The sequence below is a fragment of the Ranitomeya variabilis genome, chromosome 1, assembly GCF_051348905.1.
Source record: "Ranitomeya variabilis isolate aRanVar5 chromosome 1, aRanVar5.hap1, whole genome shotgun sequence".
Lineage (NCBI taxonomy): Eukaryota > Metazoa > Chordata > Amphibia > Anura > Dendrobatidae > Ranitomeya > Ranitomeya variabilis.
In genome coordinates this window covers 134,069,085-134,096,902 of record NC_135232.1, presented here as the reverse complement: position 1 = coordinate 134,096,902, position 27,818 = coordinate 134,069,085, and the positions used below count along the sequence as shown (strand labels likewise).

Below are 27,818 nucleotides of genomic sequence, written 5' to 3'. Positions count from 1 at the left end.
TGATGTAATGAGTTTCTAGCTAATGTGACAGCACGTTTTCAGGCTACAGTGTAACTTGTGCCACTAAGCGTTTTGTAGAGAAGTCTACTACAGAACTTGTCATATAAATGGCATGGAGATTCTCAGTTCACGTGCAACAATTTTCATAGTTACATAGTTAATAAGGTTGAAAAAAAGACAAATTGCCATCAAGTTCACCTGTCCTTTATGTATCAGACAGTAACAGAAGTTTCTAAATTTTACTAATTGAAAGTCACTTATTATACACATTAGACAAAAGTAATTCGAAAAGGTGATTTTGACAGGATTGGATGACTATCTGATGTGTATAGGAGCCTCCCAGTTGAAATTCAAGTGCCCGATTCTTTTGTCTTCAGGAAAAGTAAACCACTGTCAGAGGTGCCTGGCAATGATATTCTCCACTCTGCCTATAAAAGTGACAGCTTTGGGATACATAGGTGGCAGCTGAATAACCATACAGGCTTGGACTGGTCCACAAGAGAATCCTCCAGTGGGCCTCTGTGCAAGACTGGGCCATCACCCTCTTATATGAGCAGTACTTGGCACTATATACCTGAATCACTATGTACAGACAATGGCAGCATCTTATTCATTTACCAATCTACTCAGGTCATTGCTATATAAATTTGTGATTAAGGATAAAATGTCACATTTGCATGTAGCTGAAAAGTGGGGCCCTGGAGTTGGTTACTGGTGGACCCTTGGCACCCCCGTCCGACACTGTAACTGTATATATGAATTTGTATGTAAGCAGCAGGAGAAGGAGGATAAGAACAGTGGTAACCACTTCATAGTAACATAGTATTTAAGGTTGAAGGAAGATTTTAAGTTAGTCTAGTTCAACCCATAGCCTAACCTAACATGCCTTAACATGTTGATCCAGAGGAAGGCAAAAAAAAAACATGCGGCAACACTAAGCTCCACATTGGGGAAAAAAATTCCTTCCCGACTCCACATACGGCAATCAGACTAGTTCCCTGGATCAACGCCCTATCAAGGAATCTAGTATATATACCCTGTAACATTATACTTTTCAAGAAAGGCATCCAGTCCCCTCTTAAATTTTGGTAATGAATCACTCATTACAACATGGCAGAGAGTTCCATAGTCTCACTGCTCTTACAGTAAAGAATCCACGTCTTATTATGCTTAAACCTTCTTTCCTCCAGACGTAGAGGATGCCCCCTTGTTCCCGTCTCAGGTCTAAGAATAAAAAGATCAGCAGAAAGGTCTTTGTACTGTCCCCTCATATATTTATACATTAACATAAGATCACCCCTTAGCCTTCGTTTTTCCAAACTAAATAGCCCCAAGTGTAATAACCTATCTTGGTATTGCAGACCCCCCAGTCCTCTAATAACCTTGGTCGCTCTTCTCTGCACCCGCTCCAGTTCAGCTATGTCTTTCTTATACACCGGAGACCAGAACTGTGCACAGTATTCTAAGTGTGGTCGCACTAGTGACTTGTATAGAGGTAAAATTATGTTCTCCTCATGTGCATCTATGCCTCTTTTAATGCATCCCATTATTTTATTTGCCTTTGTAGCAGCTGCCTGACACTGGCCACTAAATGTGAGTTTGTCATCCACCCATACACCCAGGTCTTTTTCATTGACGGTTTTGCCCAGAGTTTTAGAATTAAGCACATAGTTATACATCTTATTACTTCTACCCAAGTGCATGACCTTACATTTATCCCCATTAAAGCTCATTTGCCATTTATCAGCCCAAGCTTCCAGTTTACATAAATCATCCTGTAATATAAAATTGTCCTCTTCTGTATTGATTACCCTGCAGAGTTTAGTGTCATCTGCAAATATTGAAATTCTGCTCTGTATGCCCCCTACAAGGTCATTAATAAATGTTAAAAAGAAGGCCCAATACTGACCCCTGTGGTACCCCACTGCTAACCGTGACCCAGTCCGAGTGTGCTCCATTAATAACCACCCTTTGTTTCCTATCCCTGAGCCAGCTCCTAACCCACTTACACATATTTTCCCCTATACTTCATTCTTCTTTACTCATCTGTCCTGGTATAGTTCTTAGTTCCTTCCCCTATGGCTGGTTTCCTTAGTGCAATTCTGTGTGAGGATACAGCAGTATCCAGTCACAACCCTTGACATCATCTCCCAAGGCCTTTTAAGGCCAAATCAGAAAGCAATGTGCTGTTTGAGTATTCAATAAGCAAAGCATTCTGCTGCCACATGTTCTACAGAAGCTTGCTTCATTATTCTCTCAGCTATCTCATCATCTCTTCTAAAAGTTCCTATCTTAGACCTGTCAATTCTGATGCTTTTGTACTCTCACTTTGCAGGTATCTAATACAGAACTCATCTCTCCTGATACTGGTACAACTCTGCTACAGCAGGTGCCTGATCATTAATTCTTTTCTCCTAATACTGTGCCTTTTACGCTTACAACTCTGCTACTGTGTGTAATCTTCTCTGCAAGCATTCAGTTTGCCTATTCATCACTGCTATACTGCTGTTAACCACTTGTGTAATGATTGCATAAGCCTCAGCTATTAACCGTTTGTCTGCTGCAAGTCCCAGATTGACTATACATCTAATGTTTCTGTGTATATCTGCACATCTCACTCAGTTTCTTCTGATGTTTCCTGTTTTGTAGGTCTGACTGTCACTCTGCCAGTGGCATAACACTAATAGCGGCAGAGCCCGCGGCCACTAGGGGGCCCGTGTGTAAAGGGAGGCTTGGTGTCAGCACTGGGCCCCCACCACCTGGCATCACACTATATCTGCATTCTGGATGGAGGGCTGGCTTACATCACTGTATACAGAAAAGACAGTTTGTGCAAATATAATGTTCTTAGAAGGAGAATTTATTACTCTGCTACTTAGCAGCTGCACTATTGGTATGACGACACAGATATAAGCACGGTTACAATATTTTCATTTTTGGAAAGACACAAAACTATAATATGGTAAGTAAAACTATAATAAGGTCTGTTAGCAAACAAGACTGGCACAAAGCGTTCAGTGCGCGGTCACTTCAGAAGCGTCACACCGGCTTCCTGCTGCATTATTACAAATTCATTGCAAAATCCTGTCTAATTGTTAATGCCCGGGTGGTCTCAGCGGCTGCTAATGTATTGTGTCATGCACCTGGGAATAACACAGAACATGCTTATTTTACTGCCTAATTTCTCCACTACTGTACTCGGTGATGGTAGATCTACACTCAGAGGATGTACTTTGTATTTAAGGAGAGCTGTGGGTAAAAATGGGCATATCGGGAGTGGCACAAGAACACAAAACTATGATTCCTATTATACCTTTATTAGTCATTTTGTGTCTTTAAGTTTTAATCATCCCATGCGCTCCATTATTGAGTTTTCCCTTTATAAAGTCCTGGTCACAGGCCTAATATTTGGCCTTTCTTATATACGGTATGTATCCTGTGGAACATGTTTTTTTACTTGACTCCATTGTATAGAATTGCATAGTGCCATAGACTACTATTTCATGCCATTTTTCCCAATATACTGTGTATGGGACACTGTTTTCCTCCTATGAACCCTTTTCGTCCATATGTCAGCAGCTTTCCTGGCGTACACACCAAAAGATGCATCACAAATGTGATATGAACACAGCCTTACTTAAATCGTCCCTATCAACATCCCGTCAGGAAAAGCTCCCACTACTACATTTCTCTGCTACTCTCTTCTCTGGCACTACTCCGGCAGCTGTGAAAGAGAATCTATCAGCAGGATTTATCCCCCAAAACTATTTCTAGGTACATGTAGCTTGTTTAAATAGACATCCAGCAATAACTTTACATGGAGAGTCTGTTTCATTACTAAGAAATCAGCACTTAAATTGATATGCAAATGACTACATTAGATCTGAAGCCTGTCACTCCAGCTCTACCCCCCGCCCAGTACTGCCTCCTCCTGCTCGACTGACAGCTCCTTTGCCTGAAGTCACACAGTCATAGAAGCTATGAGTCAAGCAGGAGGAGGCGGCGCTGGGCAAGGAATAGAGCTGAAGTGACAGAGGCTTCAGATCTACAATAGCACTTCAGCCTCTTTTGCATAACAATTTGCCGATTTCGCAGTAATGTGATCAGCTTCAAGCTGACAATACACATCTGTTGCGGCTATGCCTCGTGACTCCTCCATACATACAGTGGTATGTAATAGTTTGGGCACCCCTGGTCAAAATTACTGTTAGTGTGAACAGTTAAGCAAGTTGAAGATGAAATGATCTCTAAAAGGCCTAAAGTTAAAGATGACACATTTCCTTTGTATTTTAGGCAAAAAATATATAATCATTTTTTAAATTTTAAAAATTACAAAAAGGAAAATGAGCTGATGCAAAGGTTTGGGCCCCCTTGGTGATTTGTGTGCTCAGGTAACTTTGACCAAGGTTTCAGATCTCAATTAGCCTATTAGGCTTATGGCTTTTTCACCACTATCATAAGGAAAGGCCAGGTGATGCAAATTTCCCAGCTTTATAAAAACCCAGCCTCCTCTAACCTTGTGCCGAAAAACAGCAGCCATGGGTTCTTCTAAGCAGCTGCCTAGTATTCTGAAAACGAAAATGGTGGAGGCCCACAAAGCAGAAGAAGGCTATAAGAAGATAGCAAAATGTTCTCAAGATGCGCTTTTCTCAGTTCCAAAAGTAATTAAGAAATGGCAGTTAAATGTATTTTCAAAATGGAGAGAGGAAAAAGCTGCTGCCTCCGACATCAGTGTATCCTCTCTTGAAAACGAGAGTTATTTTAACTGTTCAATTCTTCTCAAGATAGCACGGACGACCACATAGTTATCTGATGGTCGACAGTACTACTGAAATCGGGGCTTCACACAACTTTCTTGTAATGTGCTTGGGGGCCTTTACTCAGGATGCTTGCCACCATAACTAATCAATATAACAGAGCCGATAGTATTGGTCCTGTGACCCGGTTTCTTAGTGAAGGGCATTTGTTCTACACATAAAATCCACCAAAATGTAATTTTCAATTATGTCATAGATACAAGTCATAAGTTATGCAGAGTATGTGTGCTCAGACCTGCACCAATATCCAAAGCTTTAAACCACCCACATTTTTTCAACACTGCTAAGAGATTTTCTCTGCCGCAGATTGCGAACAAATCATACTAAAGGAAAAGTTATCCAAATCTAAGGAGCGTCAACGATTCCAGTAAGTCAAATATCAAGAATTGCCAAAGGGGTTTGGAACAATAGTCTGTTCATTTTGCAAACTACTTTGGTCTGAGCTTGTGGATTCCTTCCATGTGACCTTTTAAGATTGATCTTCACTCCCATAGTAGCTGTCACTCAGACATCTTTGGTTATGCTTGTTTTGTTCCTTGCTATATTTTGATAAATTATTGTTATGTACAGTGCACAGGAATTCAGCGCACAATAAAATAATAATAATTTATTAAGAAGTCATCGTTATATATTTATATTTATACTTTCTTTTTCTTATTCAGCTTAATCTCATCTATATGAAGTTTCTAAAACTCCATAATCTTAATATAATAAAAAGTTTTAGAAGCCCATATAGGTTAATCTTCACTAGTAGGGATGAGCGCACCTATGGAAGTTCAGGTTTGTCGGGTTAGGCAGAACTTTGATCCAAACTTCGGTTTGGGTACCAGGGCTTGACCCTGGACCAGAACTCCATATTGTAACGGCCCCCTGCGCAACCTACCACAGGGGGTTGCACACTGAAATAGGAGAAGTAACTGGGGAACATAGGTGAACTCACTAGTCTGTGCACAGGACCTGTCTCGCATGACTCTGGGGGAGTGGACGGGGAACGGCGGAGAACTTCACTAGACTGTGTGCAGGACATGACCGTGGAAAAGTGGCCGGGGGCAGAGCCAGGCACAGCGGGGACCAAAAAAAACAGAGACAAGTCAATGCGTGCCGAGGTCAGAACCGAGAGATCCGGAAGGTACCGTGGACTGAGACGTAGGGGTAGTCAAGTTGAAGCCAGAGGTCAAAAAACCAGAACAAGCAGTGCGGTACGATAGGGACAAACGTAATGGAATAACAATAGCCAAGCCAGAGGGTCAGAACCGAAGAAGATGACAGTACCAAAACGTGACACAGAGAATAGGGTGAGCGGACAGACCAGGTCATACAAGGCAATCAAGCAATGCAGTCTACAAGCGCAACAGGGGGTCAGACACATAGAACAAAAGTATAACTGACAGAGAATCTTAGCCAGGGAGGGGTATATATGTCCCTCCCAGATCCAAAAAGAGGCACACAACATTAACCCCATAATGGCAGGGATGGAACCCCATCTGTAACCATGACACATACAAGTCAATGGGGCCAATATCCATGAACCTTTCCAGCTTATTAATATCAGCCAACAGATAACTGCTTTGCCTTTGCTGGTTATCAAAAATTGAGGGACCACCAAAAAAATCACATGGTGACCCCCCTATTTTTAATAACCAACTAAGGCAAAGCAGACTGCTGGGGGCTGATATTAATAGGCTGGGAAAGTCCATGGATATTGGCCCTTCCCAGCCTAATAAGACTAGCCCTTAGCCGCCCGAGAAATGGCGAAACTATTAGATGAGCCAATTCTGGAGCTTAGCCTCGGCTCTTACCGACTACCCTAATGCAGTGGCAATTGAGGTTATAGTTTAGCAGTAAAGTGAAAGCGGATACAGTGCCTTGCGAAAGTATTCGGCTCCCTGGAACTTTTCAACCTTTTCCCACATATCATGCTTCAGACATAAAGATACCAATTGTAATTTTTTGGTGAAGAATCAACAACAAGTGGAACATAATTGTGAAGTTGAACGAAATTTATTGGTTATTTTAAATTTTTGTGGAAATTCAAAAACTGAAAAGTGAGGCGTGCAATATTATTTGGCCCCTTTACCTTCAGTGCAGCAAAGTCACTCCAGAAGTTCATTGTGGATCTCTGAATGATCCAATGTTGTCCTAAATGCCTAATGATGATAAATATAATCCACCTGTGTGTAATCAAGTCTCCGTATAAATGCACCTGCTCTGTGATAGTCTCAGGGTTCTGTTTGAAGCAAAGAGGCAGGCAGGTCAGTGATAGTGTTGTGTAGAAGTTTAAAGTCGGATTGGATACAAAATGATTTCCCAAACTTTAAACATCACAAGGAGCACTGTGCAAGCGATCATATTGAAATGGAAGGACTATCAAACCACTGCAAATCTACCAAGACCCAGCCGTCCCTCTAAACTTTCATCTCAAACAAGGAGAAGACTGATCAGAAATGCAGCCAAGAGGCCCATGATCACTCTGGATGAACTGCAGAGATCAACAGCTGAGGTGGGACAGTCTGTCCATAGGACAACAATCAGTCGTACAGTGCACAAATCTGGCCTTTATGGAAGAGTGGCAAGAAGAAAGCAATTTCTCAAAGATATCCATAAAAAATGTTGTTTAACCCCTTCACCCCCAAGGGTGGTTTGCACGTTAATGACCGGGCCAATTTTTACAATTCTGACCACTGTCCCTTTATGAGGCTATAACTCTGGAACGCTTTGACGGATCTTGGCGATTCTGACATTGTTTTCTCGTGACATATTGTACTTCATGTTAGTGGTAAAATTTATTCGATATAACTTGCGTTTATTTGTGAAAAAAATGGAAATTTGGCAAAAATTTTGAAAATTTTGCAATTTTCCAACTTTGAATTTTTATGCCCTTAAATCACAGACATATGTCACGCAAAATACTTAATAAGTAACATTTCCCACATGTCTACTTTACATCAGTACAATTTTGGAACCAAAATTTTTTTTTGTGACGGAGTTATAAGGGTTAAAAGTTGACCAGCAATTTCTCATTTTTACAACACCATTTTTATTTAGGGACCACATCTCATTTGAAGTCATTTTGAGGGGTCTATATGATAGAAAATACCCAAGTGTGACACCATTCTAAAAACTGCACCCCTCAAGGTGCTCAAAACCACATTCAAGAAGTTTATTAACCCTTCAGGTGTTTCACAGGAATTTTTGGAATGTTTAAATGAAAATGAACATTTAACTTTTTTTCACACAAAATTTATTTCAGCTCCAATTTGTTTTATTTTACCAAGGGTAACAGGAGAAAATGGACCCCCAAAGTTGTTGTACAATTTGTCCTGAGTACGCTGATACCCCATATGTGGGGGTAAACCACTGTTTGGGCGTATGGCAGAGCTCGGAAGGAAAGGAGCGCCATTTGACTTTTCAATGCAAAATTGACTGGAATTGAGATGGGACGCCATGTTGCGTTTGGAGAGCCCCTGATGTGCCTAAACACTGAAACCCCCTACAAGTGACACCATTTTGGAAAGTAGACCCCCTAAGGAACTTATCTTGATGTGTGGTGAGCACTTTGACCCACCAAGTGCTTCACAGAAGTTTATAATGCAGAGCCATAAAAATAAAAAATCATATTTTTTCACAAAAATGATCTTTTCGCCCCCAATTTTTTATTTTCCCAAGGGTAAGAGAAGAAATTGGACCCCAAAAATGTTGTGCAATTTGTCCTGAGTACGATGATACCCCATATGTGGGTGTAAACCATTGTTTGGGCGCATGGCAGAGCTTGGAAGGGAAGGAGCGCCATTTGACTTTTCAATGCAAAATTGACTGGAATTGAGATGGGACGCCATGTTGCGTTTGGAGAGCCCCTGATGTGCCTAAACATTGAAACTCCCTACAAGTGACACCATTTTGGAAAGTAGACCCCCTAAGGAACTTATCTAGATGTGTGGTGAGCACTTTGACCCACCAAGTGCTTCACAGAAGTTTATAATGCAGAGCCATAAAAATAAAAAATCATATTTTTTCACAAAAATGATCTTTTTGCCCCCAATTTTTTATTTTCCCAAGGGTAAGAGAAGAAATTGGACCCAAAAAAATGTTGTGCAATTTGTCCTGAGTACGATGATACCCCATATGTGGGTGTAAACCATTGTTTGGGCGCATGGCAGAGCTTGGAAGGGAAGGAGCGCCATTTGACTTTTCAATGCAAAATTGACTGGAATTGAGATGGGACGCCATGTTGCGTTTGGAGAGCCCCTGATGTGCCTAAACATTGAAACTCCCTACAAGTGACACCATTTTGGAAAGTAGACCCCCTAAGGAACTTATCTAGATGTGTTTTGAGAGCTTTGAACCCCCAAGTGTTTCACTACAGATTATAACGCAGAGCCGTGAAAATAATTTTTATTTTTTTTCTCAAAAATGATTTTTTAGCACCCAGCTTTGTATTTTTACAAGGGTAACAGAATAAATTGGACCCCAAAATTTGTTTTCAATTTGTCCTGAGTACGCTGATACCCCATATGTGGGGGGGAACCACTGTTTGGGCGCATGACAGAGCTCGGAAGGGAAGGAGCGCCATTTGGAATGCAGACTTAAATGGATTGGTCAGCAGGCGTAACGTTGCATTTGCAGAGCCCCTGATGTACCCAAACAGTACAAACCCCCCACAAGTGACCCCATATTGGAAACTAGACCTCCCAAGGAACTTATCTAGATGTGTTGTGAGAACTTTGAACCCCCAAGTGTTTCACTACAGTTTATAACGCAGAGCCGTGAAAATAAAACATCTTTTTTTTCCCACAAAAATGATTTTTAGCCCCCCAAATTTTTATTTTCCTAAGGATAACAAGAGAACTTGGACCCCAGAAGTTGTTGTTCAATTTGTCCCGAGTACGCTGATAACACATATGTTGGGGTAAACCCCTTTTTGGGCGCACGGGAGAGCTCGGAAGGGAAGGAGCACTGTTTTACTTTTTCAATGCAGAATTGGCTGGAATTGAGATTGGACGCCATGTCGCGCTTGGAGAGCCCCTGATGTGCCTGGACAGTGGAAACTCCCCAATTCTACCTGAAACCCTAACCCAAACACACCCCTAACCCTAATCCCAACAGTAACCCTAACCACACCCCTAGCCCTGACACACCCATAATTCTAATCCCAACCCTAATCCAAACGTAAATGTAATCCAAACCCTAACCCTAACTTTAGCCCCAACCCTAACTTTAGCCCCAACCCTAACTTTACCTCCAACCCTAGCCCTAACCCTACCCCTAACCGTAACCATGACTGAAATACGTGGCACTGAAATACGTGGCACTGAAATACGTGGCACTGAAATACGTGGCACTGAAATATGTGGCACTGAAATACGTGATACGTGGCACTTAAATACGTGGCACTGAAACACGTGGCACTGAAATACGTGGCACTGAAATACGTGGCACTGAAATACGTGGCACTGAAATACGTGGCACTGAAATACGTGGCACTGAAATACGTGCAACTGAAATACGTGGTACTAAAATATGTGGCACTGAAATACGTGATACGTGGCACTGAAATATGTGGCACTGAAACACGTGGCACTGAAATACATGATACGTGGCACTGAAATACATGGCACTGAAATACGTGGCACTGAAATACGTGGCACTGAAATACGTGGCACTGAAATACGTGGCACTGAAATACGTGGTACTAAAATATGTGGCACTGAAATACGTGATACGTGGCACTGAAATATGTGGCACTGAAACACGTGGCACTGAAATACGTGATACGTGGCACTGAAATACGTGGCACTGAAATACGTGGCACTGAAATACGTGGCACTGAAATACGTGGCACTGAAATACGTGGCACTGAAATACGTGGCACTATGACTGTCAGAAAATGTTCATTAAACGGTTAGGGGTGAGGTTAGGGGTAGAGTTAGGGTTAGGGTTTGGATCCCTTTATCACCTTGATGGTGGTGGGTGGCTTTTCAGTGTGTTTTCTGTTTTTTTTTCGATAAAAATGCATGCGTTTTTAACGCAAACAAACGCATGTGCTTAAAAACGCAAGAAAATACTGCAGGTTGTATTTCTGAAAATGAACGCATGCAGAAAAAAAACGCATGCGTTTGAAAACGCGACCAAACGCGTACAAAAAAACCGCATGCGTTTTCAATGTTAAATATAGGGAAAAAACGCATGCGTTTTTTTGTGCAAAAAACGCTGCAGACAAAAACGCAAGTGTGAAACCAGCGACGCTTTTTATAGCAAAAAAGTTTTTGCGTCTCCACATTTTGAGACCTATAATTTTTCCACATTTTGCTCCACAGAGTCATGTGAGGTCTTGTTTTTTGCGGGACGAGTTGACGTTTTTATTGGTAACATTTTCGGACACGTGACCATTTTTGATCGCTTTTTATTCCGATTTTTGTGAGGCAGAATGACCAAAAACCTGCTATTCATGAATTTCTTTTGGGAGAGGTGTTTATACCGTTCCGCGTTTGGTAAAATTGATAAAGCAGTTTTATTCGTCGGGTCAGTACGATTACAGCGATATCTCATTTATATTATTTTTTTATGTTTTGGCGCTTTTATACGATAAAAACTAAAATATAGAAAAAATAATTATTTTGGTATCGCTTTATTCTCAGGACTATAATTTTTTTATTTTTTTGCTGATGATGCTGTATGGCGGCTTGTTTTTTGCGGGACAAGATGACGTTTTCAGCGGTACCATGGATATTTATATCAGTCTTTTTGATCATGTGTTATTCCACTTTTTGTTCGGCGGTATGGTAATAAAGCGTTGTTTTTTGCCTCGTTTTTTTTTTTTTTTCTTACGGTGTTTACTGAAGGGGTTAACTAGTGGGGCAGTTTTATAGGTTGGGTCGTTACGGACGCGGCGATACTAAATATGTGTACTTTTATTGTTTTGTTTTTTTTATTTAGATAAAGAAATGTATTTATGGGAATAATATACCGTATATTTTTTTATTATTATTTATTTAGGATTTTTTTTTTTTTTTTTTTTTACACATGTGGAAAATTTTTTTTTTTACTTTTTTACTTTGTCCCAGGGGGGGACATCACAGATCATTGATCTGGCAGTGTGCACAGCACTCTGCCAGATCGACGATCTGCTGTGCAGGGCTGCAGGCTTACCAAGTGTCTGCTCTGAGCAGACACTCGGTAAGCCACCTCCTTCCCTGCAGGACCCGGATGCCGCGGCCATCTTGGATCCGGGACCTGCAGCCAGGAAGGAGGTAGGAGACCCTCGCAGCAACGCGATCACATCGCGTTGCTCCGGGGGTCTCAGGGAAGCCCGCAGGGAGCCCCCTCCCTGCGCGATGCTTCCCTATACCGCCGGTACACTGCGATCATGTTTGATCGCGGTGTGCTGGGGGTTAATGTGCCGGGGGCGGTCCATGACCGCTCCTGGCACATAGTGCCGGATGTCAGCTGCGATATGCAGCTGACACCCGGCCGCGATCGGCCGCGCTCCCCCCGTGAGCGCGGCCGATCGCGTATGACGTACTATCCCGTCGGTGGTCATACGGGCCCACCCCACCTCGACGGGATAGTACGTCTGATGTCAGGAAGGGGTTAAAGTTTGCAACAAGCCACCTGCGAGACACATCAAACATCTGGTCAGATGAAACGGAAAGCGAACTTTTTGGCAACAATGCCAAACGATATGTTTGGTGTAAAGGCAACACAGCTCACCACTCTGAACACACCATGCCCACTGTCAAACATGGTGGTGGCAGCATCATGGTTTGGGCCTGCTTTTCTTCAACAGGGACAGGGAAGATGGTTAAAATTGATGGGAAGATGGATGGAGCCAAATACAGGACCATTCTTGAAGAAAACCTGTTGGAGTCTGCAAAAGACCTGAGACTGGGACGGGGATTTGTCTTCCAACAAGACAATGATCCCAAACATAAAGCAAAATCTACAATGGAATGGTTCATAAATAAATGTATCCAGGTGTTAGAATGATCAAGTCTAAGTCCAGACCTCAATCCAATCGAGAATCTATGGAAAGAGCTAAAAACTGCTGTTCACAATTGATCTCCATCAAACCTCACTGAGCTCGAGCTGTTTGCCAAGGAAGAATGGGCAAGAATTTCAGTCTCTCAATGTACAAAACTGATAGAGACATACCCCAAGTGACTTGCAGCTGTAATCGCAGCAAAAGGTGGCACAACAAAGTATTAAGGTAAAGGGGCCGAATAATATTGCACGTCCCTCTTTTCAGCTTTTGAATTTCCACAAAAATTTAAAATAACCTATAAATTTCGTTCAACTTCACAATTGTGTTCCACTTGTTGTTGATTCTTCACCAAAATGTTAGATTTGGTATCTTTATGTTTGAAGCATGATATGTGGGAAAAGAGTGGCAAGAAGACCGGGAAATCAGTGAGGCCCGTCGCCTGCGCACTGCAGTACTTTGCTCTGCCCTCAACAGGACAGACAAAGTATGCCTGCGCCGGAGCCGCAGCGTGAAGACAAGAAGAGGACATCATCGTAAGAAGATGGGAGGCCTTGGACCGGACCACGATGCCCATCGGATCGGACCGCCCGCCCAGGTGAGTATAATCTAACCTCTTTTTCTCATCTTTCAGGATACATCGGGGGCTTATCTACAGCATTACAGAATGCTGTTGATAAGCCCCTGATGCCCGTGGGCTTAGCTCACCTTCGATTTTGGGGGTGTCAGGTTTCCTTTAAGCCATTTTTTATGTATTTTGAACCCATCACGTTCTTCAAAATCTCTGCTTGCAGTCATTCAGTAGGAATGTATCCTAGTTATGTGTTGGTCAGACATGTTGTAGGAAAGTAGGAGGTAAGATCCTGATGGTAGATAAGTGTTAGTAATGTAAGCTGTAATAGTAATACTAGGTTACTGAGAGGGTTTAATGTGACTGACTATATTTTGGGTCTGGGTTTTTTGACTAACCAAAAGAACCTGGCTGGGAAAAGCTGATCCTATGATCCAGCCTGTGGTTTACAGGCCTATTAACAGCACTTTGGTTAGCTCAGCAGAGTGGGGTGTGTTGAGACTGCAGAAAGGCAGGGTTGCTGGTTAGTCTGCTCTGTAAAGAGAGGTGTGCTGGAGCCAAACAGAGATGTTTGTTTGGTGAAAGCATTGAATACAAATGTGAACTGCTGCTGGGAATACCGAGGTTGGTGAGACTGCTAGATTTAGGCTATGTGCACACGTTCAGGATTTCTTGCAGAAATTTCCTGAGCAAAACTGGACATTTTCTGCAAGAAATCCGCATGCGTTTTTTGCGCGTTGTTGACGCGTTTTTTTTGCGCGTTTTTGATGCATTTTTTCCGGAGCTTCCCAATGCATTAAATAGCGGGAAAAACATGAAACATCTGCAAAATTAATGAACATGCGATTCGTTTTTTTAGCTGAAAAAACGCATCATGTGCACAAAAATTGCAGAATGCATTCTAAATGATGGGATGCATAATGTATGCGGTTTTTTATGCATTTTAATAGCGAAAAAACGCAAAAAAAAACGCAACGTGTGCACACAGCCTTATCGTTTCATTCTGCCTGAAGAAAAGGACTGTTTATGTTATCCATTTATACTAAAAGAAAGCTGTTTTCATTTTGCAGCTGTAAAGTTTATGATGGACAATAAACTACGGTATATGCTGTTTTGATATAAAATCCTGTGCCTTGTGTATCCAAGCGGCTATCCGAGAGCCTGAACCCCTACAGTGTGTAAAGCTTGTATTAGATATGACTAATTGTACTGAAGGTTCTCATTTAAAATGACTGTTCAGGCTTCTGCTAAAAGTCTGCAGTCACTCTACATAACTGTAGACTTCTGAATCCTTACAGAGCGCAAATCGCTCGCTGTCAGGATCCTTCAGTATTGTCGGCACAAGCAGGAAGCTCCATAACCACAAGTATGCAATTTCCATACGTCCAGTTTTCATGCAGCTCCTTTTCATATTCAAGACTTTGTCTCCTGCTTTGGAGGCCTGTAGGATGAGGTCTTCATGATTATCGAAAACGTCTGCAAACACGATACATTCATAAATAATATTCTGCAGCACTAAACCTCAAAGTCAGGCTCTGATTGAAGCTGAATGTCTTAGCCACCTTTACAAGGTGAGATACCATTTAACAGCAATATATTATGTGTAGAAATAAAATTATTACAAGATATTCAAATTCAAGAAACTTTATTCTAAAAAAGTATCACCTAGGAGCTGCAATGGGATATGTGTGAGTATAGAGGTCCATATGCCACCCAATCCAAATATTAGGTACCTACCGGTATGTGCTACAATAAACAGATCCTTTTTCCTTACAGAGTATACAAGTATATGCAATAAAGACTCGGAGACATTTGTAGATATAATTTTATCCAAAAATATGATTTCAAACTATGGATATTTTATTTAAAAAAATGCTACTCTGAAGTATGTAGGCTGGGTGTGCACGTTCTGGCCACGGTGAGGTAGTCCGTGCAGCAAAATATCATAGTATACAATGGGATGCTGTGATTTCAGAATTTGCCTAAGGCCTCGTTCACATGAGCGGATAACATGGCCGAGAGCTATCCAATGTTTTATCAGATAGCACGCGACCCAATGTTACACTATGGGGCAGTGCGATTATTTTATCATACCGATTTGGCATGAGAAAACAATTGCACCATGCTGCGATTGGCAGCGAGACTAGGCTCACACAAGCCTATGGGTGCGTGTGAAACATCGAACTGCACTCGGAACTCATCCCGGCACAGTCCGATAGACAGGCAATGCAGGAGATGGAGACGTTACTTTCTCTGTCTCCTCCACATTCTCTGATGTGAGAGCATCGGATCACATTCGCAGCAGAGCAGGAGCCGAGGGTCATCAGCTTATCCCATCCAATGCTCTTTGAATCTTATTCCAGCCTAAAGCTAAGCTCCCATAATGAGTATTTGATGCTTTTTTCCGCTGCATATTACATTTCCATCAAAGTGAATGGGATTTAAGGTACCGTCACACTCAGCGATGCTGCAGCGATATAGACAATGAGCCAATCGCTGCAGCGTCGCTGTTTAGGTCGCTGGGGAGCTGTCACACAGACAGCTCTCTCCAGCGACCAACGATCAGGGGAACGACTTCGGCATCGTTGAAACTGTCTTCAACGATGCCGAAGTCCCCCTGCAGCACCCGGTAACCAGGGTAAACATCGGGTTACTAAGTGCAGGGCCGCTCTGAGCAGCAGCGCGGACGCTGGGGGACGTGACAGACATCAGAAGGTGAGTATGTACTGTTTTTTTTTTTACTTTTACATTGTCAGGTACACACTCATGGTGGGAACACAGCCTAGAATGCCAGGTACACACTCATGGTGGGAACACAGCCTAGACTAGCAGGTACACACTCATGGTGGGAACACAGCCTAGACTGGCAGGTACACATTTATGGTGGGAACACAGCCTAGACTGGCAGGTGCACACTCATGATGGGAACACAGCCTAGACTGCCAGGTACACACCCGTGGTGGGAACACAGCCTAAACTACCAGGTACACACTCATGGTGGGAACACAGACTAGACTGGCAGGTACACACTCATGGTGGGAACACAGCCTAGACTGGCAGGTGCACACTCATGGTGGGAATACAGCCTAGACTGCCAGGTACATACTCATGGTGGGAACACAGCCTAGACTGCCAGCTACACACTCATGGTGGGAACACAGCCTAGACTGCCAGGTAGACACTCATGGTGGGAACACAGCCTAGACTGGCAGGTACACACTCATGGTGGGAACACAGCCTAGACTGGCAGGTGCACACTCATGGTGGGAACACAGCCTAGACTGCCAGGTACATACTCATGGTGGAAACACAGCCTAGACTGGCAGGTGCATACTCATGGTGGGAACACAGCCTAGACTGCCAGGTACATACTCATGGTGGGAACACAGCCTAGACTGCCAGGTACACACTCATGGTGGGAACACAGCCTAAACTACCAGGTACACACTCATGGTGGGAACACAGCCTAGACTGCCAGGTACACACTCATGGTGGGAACACAGCCTAGACTACCAGGTAGACACTCATGGTGGGAACACAGCCTAGACTGCCAGGTACACACTCATGGTGGGAACACAGCCTAGACTGCCAGGTACACACTCATGGTGGGAACACAAAATAGACTGGCAGGTGCAGACTCATTGTGGGAACACAGCCTAGACTGCCAGGTACACACTGATGGTGGGAACACAGCCTAGACTGGCAGGTGCACACTCATGATGGGAACACAGCCTAGACTGCCAGGTACATACTCATGGTGGGAACACAGCCTAGACTGCCAGATACACGCTCATGGTGGGAACACAGCCTAAACTACCAGGTACACACTCATGGTGGGAACACAGCCTAGACTGCCAGGTACACACTCATGGTGGGAACACAAAATAGACTGGCAGGTGCACACTCATGGTGGGAACACAGCCTAGACTGCCAGGTACACACTCATGGTGGGAAAACAGCCTAGACTGCCAAGTACACTCATGGTGGGAACACAGCCTAGACTGCCAGGTACACACTCATGGTGGGAACACAGCCTAGAATGCCAGGTACACACTCATGGTGGGAACACAGCTTAGACTGGCAGGTACACTCATGGTGGGAACACAGCCTAGACTGCCAGGTACACACTCATGGAGGGAACACAGCCTAGACTACCAGGTAGACACTCATGGTGGGAACACAGCCTAGACTGGCAGGTACACACTCATGGTGGGAACACAGCCTAGACTGCCAGGTATATACTCATGGTGGGAACACAGCCTAGACTGGCAGGTGCATACTCATAGTGGGAACACAGCCTAGACTGCCAGGTACATACTCATGGTGGGAACACAGCCTAGACTGGCAGTTGCACTCTCATGGTGGGAACACAGCCTAGACTGCCAGGTACACACTCATGGTGGGAACACAGCTTAGACTGCCAGGTATATACTCATGGTGGGAACACAGCCTAGACTGCCAGGTATATACTCATGGTGGGAACACAGCCTAGACTGCCAGGTACACTCATGGTGGGAACACAGCCTAGACTGCCAGGTACACACTCATGGTGGGAACACAGCCTAGAATGCCAGGTACACACTCATGGTGGGAACACAGCTTAGACTGGCAGGTACACTCATGGTGGGAACACAGCCTAGACTGCCAGGTACACACTCATGGAGGGAACACAGCCTAGACTACCAGGTAGACACTCATGGTGGGAACACAGCCTAGACTGGCAGGTACACACTCATGGTGGGAACACAGCCTAGACTGCCAGGTATATACTCATGGTGGGAACACAGCCTAGACTGGCAGGTGCATACTCATAGTGGGAACACAGCCTAGACTGCCAGGTACATACTCATGGTGGGAACACAGCCTAGACTGGCAGTTGCACACTCATGGTGGGAACACAGCCTAGACTGCCAGGTACACACTCATGGTGGGAACACAGCTTAGACTGCCAGGTATATACTCATGGTGGGAACACAGCCTAGACTGCCAGGTACGCTTACAGGAAGGTTCGCATGCTGACAACAATGACACTAACTGACAACATAAGCTGCACATCAAACATTCTTCTTTCCAAGATGTTTGCTGTCAAAAATAAAACAGGGTCAAGTTTAGAGCGAGGATTTTCACTCACCTGAATAAGCATCCAGACGAATTGAGAGAGGTAGAAATAATGTGTGATAGATGCTAAACCTGCACAGCTTTCATTGGAGAGTTCAGGGCTAATGTAAGCTGAGGCCAGAAATGAGATCTGCAACAGAACACAAGGTCCCATTATAAAAATGTTACACTGTAAGAGTTCATCAACAATGCAATCACACTAAACAGGACGCGGACTTCATTAGGTATTTCCATTATTGGCAAAATGGAAATTATGAGAAACTTTCACTGTAAGGACTAAGGCTAGTTTCACACTAGCATTTTGAGGAGCTGCGGAGGGCTGCAGACTTCCTCCATGAAGCCCTGCCCTCGGCCTCTAGCTCCGCCTACTTCTGCACACGGTCTGCGTACCTATCTTTAACATTAGGTGCGCAGGTTGTGCGGCTCTATGCGGATGCCTCCGCATGCGTCTTTGACGATGCGGAGAAAAAAATAAATTGCAACCAGTTGCGTCCTACGCTGGTCGCTGCATCGTCAAAACTACGCATGCGGAAGCATCCGTATACAGCCGCACGACCTGCGTACCTAATGTTAAAGATAGGTACGTAGGCCGCATGCAGAAGTAGGCGGAGCTAGCGGCGGAGGTGCGGCCGAGGGCGAGGCTTCACTGAGGAAGTCCGCAGCCCTCCACAGCTCTTCAAAACGCTAATGTGAAACTGGCCTAAGGAGATCTAAAATACAGATGCAGTAATCAGGTTCCATTTTAAATGGAATCTACTATCTAATCTGAGAGCAGCATAATATAGAAACAGAGACCTTGATTCCAGCAATGTGTCACTAACTGGGCTGATTGATGTAGTTTTTATAAAATCGCTGCTTTATCAGCAGGAGATTATCACTAGAGGACTAGTAAACCTGCTGCCATGTAGTCCTCCATATTTAAAAGCTCTGTATAACCCGCCCCCCACTAATTGGCATCTTTCTCCCTATGCACAGCGTACACAGAAAGTTGCCATTCAGGAGTGTGGGCGGGGTTATACAGAGCTCAGTATTCCGAGAACTGCTGTATCCGCAGCAGAGAAAAAAGGGATTTTATCAAATATGCAGCAAGCAGCCCAGTATGTGACACATCCCTGGAATCAGGGTCTCTGCTCCTACATCATGCTGCTCTCAGATGGGGTAGCAAAAACCTGGTGGCACATTATGTTTAACTAGATGGTAGCCCGATTCTAATGCATCGGGTATTCTAGAATATGTATGTAGTTTATTTATGAAGATTTTAGAATAATGCAATTTATACACAGGATTCGGACTGCGCCTGTCGCTGATTGTTCGCGGCCGGCCACGTAGTATATAGCACAGCCACGTAGTATATAACAGCCCACGTAGTAAATAGCACAGCCACGTAGTATATTGCACAGCCACGTAGTATATTGCACAGCCACGTAGAATATAGCACAGCCACGTAGTATATAGCACAGCCCACGGAGTATATAGCACAGCCATGTAGTATATAACACAGCCCATGGAGTATATAGCACAGCCACGTAGTATATAGCACAGCCCATGGAGTGTATAACAGCCCACATAGCATATAACACAGCCAATTAGTTTATAACAGCCCATGTAGCATATAACACAGCTCATGTAGTATATAACAGCCCACACACGCAGTATTTAATACAACCCACGTAGTGTATAACACAGCCCACATAGTGTATAACACAGCCCACGTAGTGTATAACACAGCCCACGTAGAGTATAACACAGGCCACGTAGTATATAACAGCCTACGTAGTGTATAACACAGCACACGTAGTATATAGCACAGCCCACGTAGTATATAGCACAGCCCACGTAGTATATAGCACAACCACGTAGTATATTGCACAGCCACGTAGTATATTGCACAGCCACGTAGTATATTGCACAGCCCACATTGTACATTGCACAGCCCACGTAGTACATTGCACAGCCCACGTAGTATATTGCACAGCCCACGTAGTGTATTGCACAGCCCACGTAGTATATTGCACAGCCCACATAGTACATTGCACAGCCCACGTAGTATATTGCACAGCCCACGTAGTATATTGCGCAGCCTACTTAGTACATTGCACAGCCCACATAGTACATTGCACAGCCCACATAGTACATTGCACAGCCCACATAGTACATTGCACAGCCCACGTAGTATATTGCACAGCCCACGTAGTGTATTGCACAGCCCACGTAGTATATTGCACAGCCCACATAGTACATTGCACAGCCCACGTAGTATATTGCGCAGCCTACTTAGTACATTGCACAGCCCACATAGTACATTGCACAGCCCACATAGTACATTGCACAGCCCACATAGTACATTGCACAGCCCACGTAGTATATAGCAATGTGGGCATCATATCCCTGTTAAAAAAAAGAATTAAAATAAAAAATAGTTATATACTCACCCTCCGTTGGCCCCCGGATCCAGGTGAAGCGTTTACAGATGCTCCTCGCGCGCTCCGATCCCAAGAGTGCATTGCGGTCTCGCGAGATGATGACGATGATGACATCATCATCTCACGAGACCGCTAATGCATGGAGCGGTCACCAGAGCATCGCGAGGAGCGGGAAAGGCCGGTTCTGGATCCGAGGGGCCGACGGACGGTGAGTATATAACTATTTTTTTACTTTTTTTATTATTTTTAACATTAGATCTTTTTACTATTGATGCCGCATAGGCAACATCAATAGTAAAAAGTTGGTCATACAGGGTCAATAGCATCGTTAACGGAGTGCGTTACATCGCGGCATAACGCGGTCCGCTAACGCTGATATTAACCCTGTGTGAGCGCTGACTGCGGGGAGTATGGAGTGGCCATTTTTCCGCCGGACTGTGCCTGTCGCTGATTGGTCGTGGCTGTTTTGCCGCGACCATTCAGCGATTTGGGATTTCCGTTACAGACAGACAGACAGACGGAAGTGACCCTTAGACAATTATATAGTAGAAGAGTAACAGCTGCATTTTTCATTTCTTTTTTCAACAAAATAAATAGTACACGTACAGTTTAAACTCTGGTAACAAGAGCTGAAAAAAGGGTAACAAAATATACTTTTTTATGTTTAGGGGCAATATATTCTAATCTTAACTTTGTATTGTTGTTTTTTGCTATAAGAAACTAAAAAAAAGTTAAACTGACATAAAATTCAGATATAATTGAGGCCGACATCCTCTTTCTGCTACCCAGCTATGATTGATTAACTACAATGAAAAACTGTCATCATAGCTGATGGAGAAAGTAGGAAGCACACCCGGGATATACATCATCCAGGCACTGATTATTTCATAGGTAAAATGACATATACGTTTATTAATAAGTGCAGCATGCAAGAGAATGAATGGGATTCACTAATCAGCAGTTACCTTCTGTAGATGATCAATATATGGCCGGCGTCACACTACCGTAGAATACGAACAAGTGCTATGCGAGAAAACATCGCAATGCAAGCCTATCGATGCGAGAAAAAAATCACACAGCACTCGGACCATGCGAGTGCTGTCCGATTTTTATGCACCAGTGTCCTTTGAAAAGCCGGCAATTCATGTGCCGCATACAGTAAAATCACAGAGTGACAGGTTACAATAGAATAGATATACATATAGAATACATATATAGATAGATAGATAGATAGATAGATAGATAGATAGATAGATAGATAGATAGATAGATAGATAGATAGATAGAGATATACATATATGTTCAGTTTGTCTGATCTTTCTCTTTATAGGTATCATTTTGAGTAAAATATACATTTTTCTATAATTCTATAAACTTCTGACGACATGTCTCCGAATTTCCAAGCAATAAATTTTGCATTTTTTTCTGAAAAGAAGAAATGGTCAAAATTTGAAAAAAAAAAACCTAGTGCTTTCAGACCTCAGAAAACAAGTTCATAATCATTTAGAAACAACAATACTAATGATTTAACTCATGGAGAGTTCCAAAATCAATATTTTGTGGAATAACCATGAGTTTTAATCACAGCTTTCATGCGTCTTGGCATGCTTTCCACCAGTTTTCACACTGCTTCTGGCACAAAAATTTAAGCAGTTCTTCTTTGTTTGATGGCTTGTGACTATCCATCATCCTCTTGATTACATTCCAGAGGTTTTCAATAGGGTTCAGGACTGGAGATTGGGCTGCCCATGACAGGGTTTTGATGTGGTGGTCTCTTAATTTTTGCCAGAGCTATATATATATATATATATATATATATATATATATATATATATATATATATATATATATATATATATACACTCACCGGCCACTTTATTAGGTACACCATGCTAGTAACGGGTTGGACCCCTTTTGCCTTCAGAACTGCCTCAATTCTTCGTGGCATAGATTCAACAAGGTGCTGGAAGCATTCCTCAGAGATTTTGGTCCATATTGACATGATGGCATCACACAGTTGCCGCAGATTTGTCGGCTGCACATCCCAAAGATGCTCCATACAAGGCAGGATGGATCCATGCTTTCATGTTGTTTACGCCAAATTCTGACCCTACCATCCGAATGTCGCAGCAGAAATCGAGACTCATCAGACCAAGCAACGTTTTTCCAATCTTCTACTGTCCAATTTCGATGAGCTTGTGCAAATTGTAGCCTCAGTTTCCTGTTCTTAGCTGAAAGGAGTGGTACCCGGTGTGGTCTTCTGCTGCTGTAGCCCATCTGCCTCAAAGTTCGACGCACTGTGCGTTCAGAGATGCTCTTAGGCCTACCTTGGTTGTAACGGGTGGCGATTTGAGTCACTGTTGCCTTTCTATCAGCTCGAACCAGTCTGCCCATTCTCCTCTGACCTCTGGCATCAACAAGGCATTTCCGCCCACAGAACTGCCGCTCACTGGATTTTTTTTCTTTTTCGGGCCATTCTCTGTAAACCCTAGAGATGGTTGTGCGTGAAAATCCCAGTAGATCAGCAGTTTCTGAAATACTCAGACCAGCCCTTCTGGCACCAACAACCATGCCACGTTCAAAGGCACTCAAATCACCTTTCTTCCCCATACTGATGCTCAGTTTGAACTGCAGGAGATTGTCTTGACCATGTCTACATGCCTAAATGCACTGAGTTGCCGCCATGTGATTGGCTGATTAGAAATTAAGTGTTAACAAGAAGTTGGACAGGTGTACCTAATAAAGTGGCCAGTGAGTGTATATATATATATATATATATATATATATATATATATATATATATATATATATATTACATAGATAGATAGACAGATAGAAGAAAAGCCGGTAATTCAGCAGCTGCCTAGTGTAAAATCACTGCAGCATACAATAGATGGATTACATCACTGCAGGAGCCGACAGCATACAATAGATGGATTACATACAGTAAATACATATAGAATAGGTAGATATACAGATGTCTGTGACAAATACAATTAGTACAATGTGTGTGCAGCTTACTGTACATGTATTTACTTAGTAAAAGATTAATTTTTTGAAAAAACTGGCGTAGGCTTCCACGTAATTTTCGTAACCAGCAGTGGAAAACCCAATGGCTGGGAGCCGATTTTTATAGCCTGCGAAGGGGGTAATACCCATGGAGCTTCCCAGGCTATTAATATCAGCTTACAGCTGTATACTTAGCCTTTACTGTCTATTAAAATGGGGAACCCTAAAAAATTACTTCTTTAATAAATCTTAATTAAACCATACTTCTGACCTCGCCCATTGCACCGACGCCATTGTCATCTGCAAAAGAGTTAAAAAAACAAACAACTATATTCTTCACCTTTCCGCAGAGATGATGATAATCCATTTGTCCCATAACGGGTCTAGCTCTGCTACATCTAGATGGCAGGCTGCATGGTTGCATGATGCGGCCACACCGCCTGCCATCCAGCAGAGACTCTGAGCAGCATGTGCTCAGTTTCTCCTTGTGAACTTCTATTCTCTGTCTGAGGGCACAGTGAGCGTGAGAAAGTTCTCCTGCTCGCGGTGCCATCAGACAGGTCCTGCGAGTTCAGAGCCAATGAACTCACTTTACCTTTCTGACGTCAGTGTGAGTGCCGTGGGAACATTTCCCACCGCGCTAGCGCTGACGCCACATAGAAAACTTATGGAGGGAGTTGAAGCTCGGAGTTGCCAAGCGACATCCTCAAAATATTAATGATTTAGAGATGATCTGCAAAGAGGAGTGGACCAAAGACCAAAATTCCTCCTTACCTGTGTTGCAAACCTCATTATTAACTACAAAAATTGTCTGACTGCTGTGCTTTCCAACAAGGGTTTGGCCACCAAGTATTGTCTTGTTTGCCAGAGGGATCAAATACTTATTGCTCACTGAAATGAATGCAAATAAATGTATATAATTTATACAATGTGATTTCCTAGATTTTATTTTTGATACTCTCTCTCTCAATGTTAAAATTAACCTACCTTTAAAATTATAGACTGTTCATGTCTTTGTCAGTGGGTAAACTTACAAAATCAGCAAGGGATCAAATACTTATTTCCCCAATATATATATATATATATATATATATATATATATATATATATATATATATATATATATATATATATATATACACACACACTGTATATATATACACACACACGCATCCTTTGTACATCTGAAACTTGTAAAATAAACACTTTTAAAATAAGAATACTGGTAAGAAGCAGCTAAACGTGTGCCTTTATACGAACAAGAATTTGAATTCTAGTTTTCTTTCTCGATTACGGTAATTAACAATATTGTTATAGGATTTACTATAAAAACCACGAGAAGATCAGAAATCACAGTTGGAGAGTGCAGAGACCACAAGAAACTCATCTGAATAAAAAATGCCATGAACTTGCTTACCCAGAGGTGATTGGATTAATGTAGTCTTACTTTTGATTAGATAAGCCCAGTAACATGTCACGGCATGGTTGTTTTAGAGCTCTCCAAAGTATTCAAGTTCATGTATTAACAAAAACTAAATTTGTCTGTGAAAGCAAAAAGTGAACAATGAGAGGATGGCAGATATATTATTGTGCAACTGAGGGTCTGTTTAACAGATTAGTACTCCAACGACTTTAACGAAGGTGTCACATCAGGCAATGGCTCATATATTGATATTCCATTATGACACAAAGAAAAAAAATGTGTTTGGGAAGAAGAAAAAAACAAACGGCATCCTTTTTTCTTTTACTAGGAACAGGAGTTAGCAGGTCTAATAGTTACTCTAATATCTATCTATCTATCTATCTATCTATCTATCTATCTATCCTTCTATCTACTCTATGTGATAATGCCTGTGTGCACCAAATATCATGGACATGATTAAAAGTTTTATTGGAATGCATGTCGGTAAAGACACACTATATTGGCTGGAGATGCAAAAACCTGTGGGCCAACCAAAAGTTGCGAGACAGTGGTATGGCCTGGTATGGGCCAGTGGAACTACCAATCTCAGATTGGGAACTTGTGGACTGAGGACATTGTAGGTTGGCCATCTACATGGATTTGTTGTACAACCATGGATGTATGGAATAAATATAGTTGCATCATTAACCTGCCTAGGTGATTTTTCTAACCCACAACATCAGATCCTCACACATATATATTGTATGATGAGAAATAATGCAATTTTCAATTATTTTTAAAATAAAACAGTTCTACTGCTTAGCATTTTCAAGATCTCTTCTTGAAGTCTAAATAAAAACCTTAATTGTTCATTTGAAGAGACTTTAAATGTGTCTTGGTCATAGCTGTAGCTTAGCATTTTCTTACCAGAGAAAAAGACTCATCGTAAACTCACATAGACCTAAAACGTAAGTAAAATTGCCCTGCCCCCATAAAATGTAATATAACATGCATACTGCTATTCATACTTACATATAAAGAGTCTTACCACACACACTAACGGTATTGCTACACCATACACAAAAATAGTACCGCCATCCTGTGCATAGTAGCATAGGCGCTGGCTGATTAATACTCCTATCAGCCGGCGCCTGCTCTGTAGCTACATTACACTGCTGGCCCCACTGACTCCCTGGTGACAGAATATCACCTTTCTTGCCTCTTCTGTGCAAGATAACAGTGAAAACGGCCATTGACGGCCGAAACATTGGTTGTTTTTCTATACCAAACTATTGTTTTTTGCCAAGCGTGTGTTAGCAATAAATACATAATATATCTTTGAAATCAACTACGTGCCTTAAGGTTTTTCTTACATTATTGCATCACGTTGTCAACTGACAGCGTGGAATGCATGGCCCTATCACCAGCAGTAATGATCTTACCGCCGATCAGAGGCAGTGTTGCAGCGCTGTTAGATTGCAGCTTGGCAAACAATGGCTTTTCTTTCGGGTCTCCAAGGTTTGGGTACTGTTATGGTACCCAAAGCAAACTTTTTATAACTATTCGACTGAACCTGCCGGACCTGAACATCCACAGGTTCGCCCATCACTACTCATGATGGGTCAAGCCAGTAAGATGTCTCAAGACCTTTGCAACCATATTCTTGCAAAACATACTGATGGCATTGGTTACAGAATAATTTCTAAACCACTGAAGGCTCCAGCGAGCACTGTTGGGGTCATAATTCAGAAGTGCATTTCACCAAAACTCGGCCACAACCAGGTGCTCCAGGCAAAATTTCACACAGAGGAGTGAAAAGAATTATCACAAGCATTGCCTAAGAGCCAAGGATCATCTGTGGAAAGTTATAGAAAAACCTAAAATCAACAGGTACAACTGTTTCAAAGAAAAGAATAAGCAATGCACTAATCCTCCAAGACCTGTATGCACTCTCACCACGCAAGACTCCATTGCTGAACAAAAAGCATGTTCAAGTGTATTTAAAATTTGCTTAACAACATTTAGACAAGACTTTGAAATACAGGGAGAATATAGTCAGGTCAGTTGAGACCAGAGGTGAACGCTTTGAATGCCATAATACACAACATGTATCGAGGACAAAAGCCACTGTATATCACCTAAAAAGCAACATACCAACAGTGAAGTTTAGAAATGGGAACATCCAGATGTGGGACTGTTTTTTAGCATACGGAACTGACAAACTTCATATAATTGACTGAAGTATGTTGTAGCTGTTTGCGTTCTGACCCAATGTCAGATATGCCAGATCACCAGTGAGGCCAAATAAGGAGGTTATGCCCTTCATTGACAAGCGTGCTTGGAGAAAAAGGAAATCGCACACAGAATGTGAGCAAAGTCACTTTTATCTGATGTAATGAAGCAAGGGGCAGTATTTTATACCATTTACAACAAATGTAACTCAATGTAATTCATGTAGCCCCCCCCCCCCCGTTACCCCGGGTCATGCTGACCTTTATTTCTC

The 27,818-nt window shown here is 42.6% G+C and overlaps 1 protein-coding gene across 1 annotated transcript in view; it reads right to left on the bottom strand.

The window, feature by feature from the left end:
- The window catches only part of ADGRV1 (adhesion G protein-coupled receptor V1), a 742,217-nt gene that overhangs the window by 100,829 nt on the left and 613,570 nt on the right, over positions 1 to 27,818 (bottom strand). Inside the window, exon 85 of the mRNA XM_077289021.1 lies at positions 18,495 to 18,611. Within this exon, the coding sequence (XP_077145136.1) occupies positions 18,495 to 18,611 (117 nt within the window). The remainder of the gene's footprint in view (positions 1 to 18,494; positions 18,612 to 27,818) is intronic.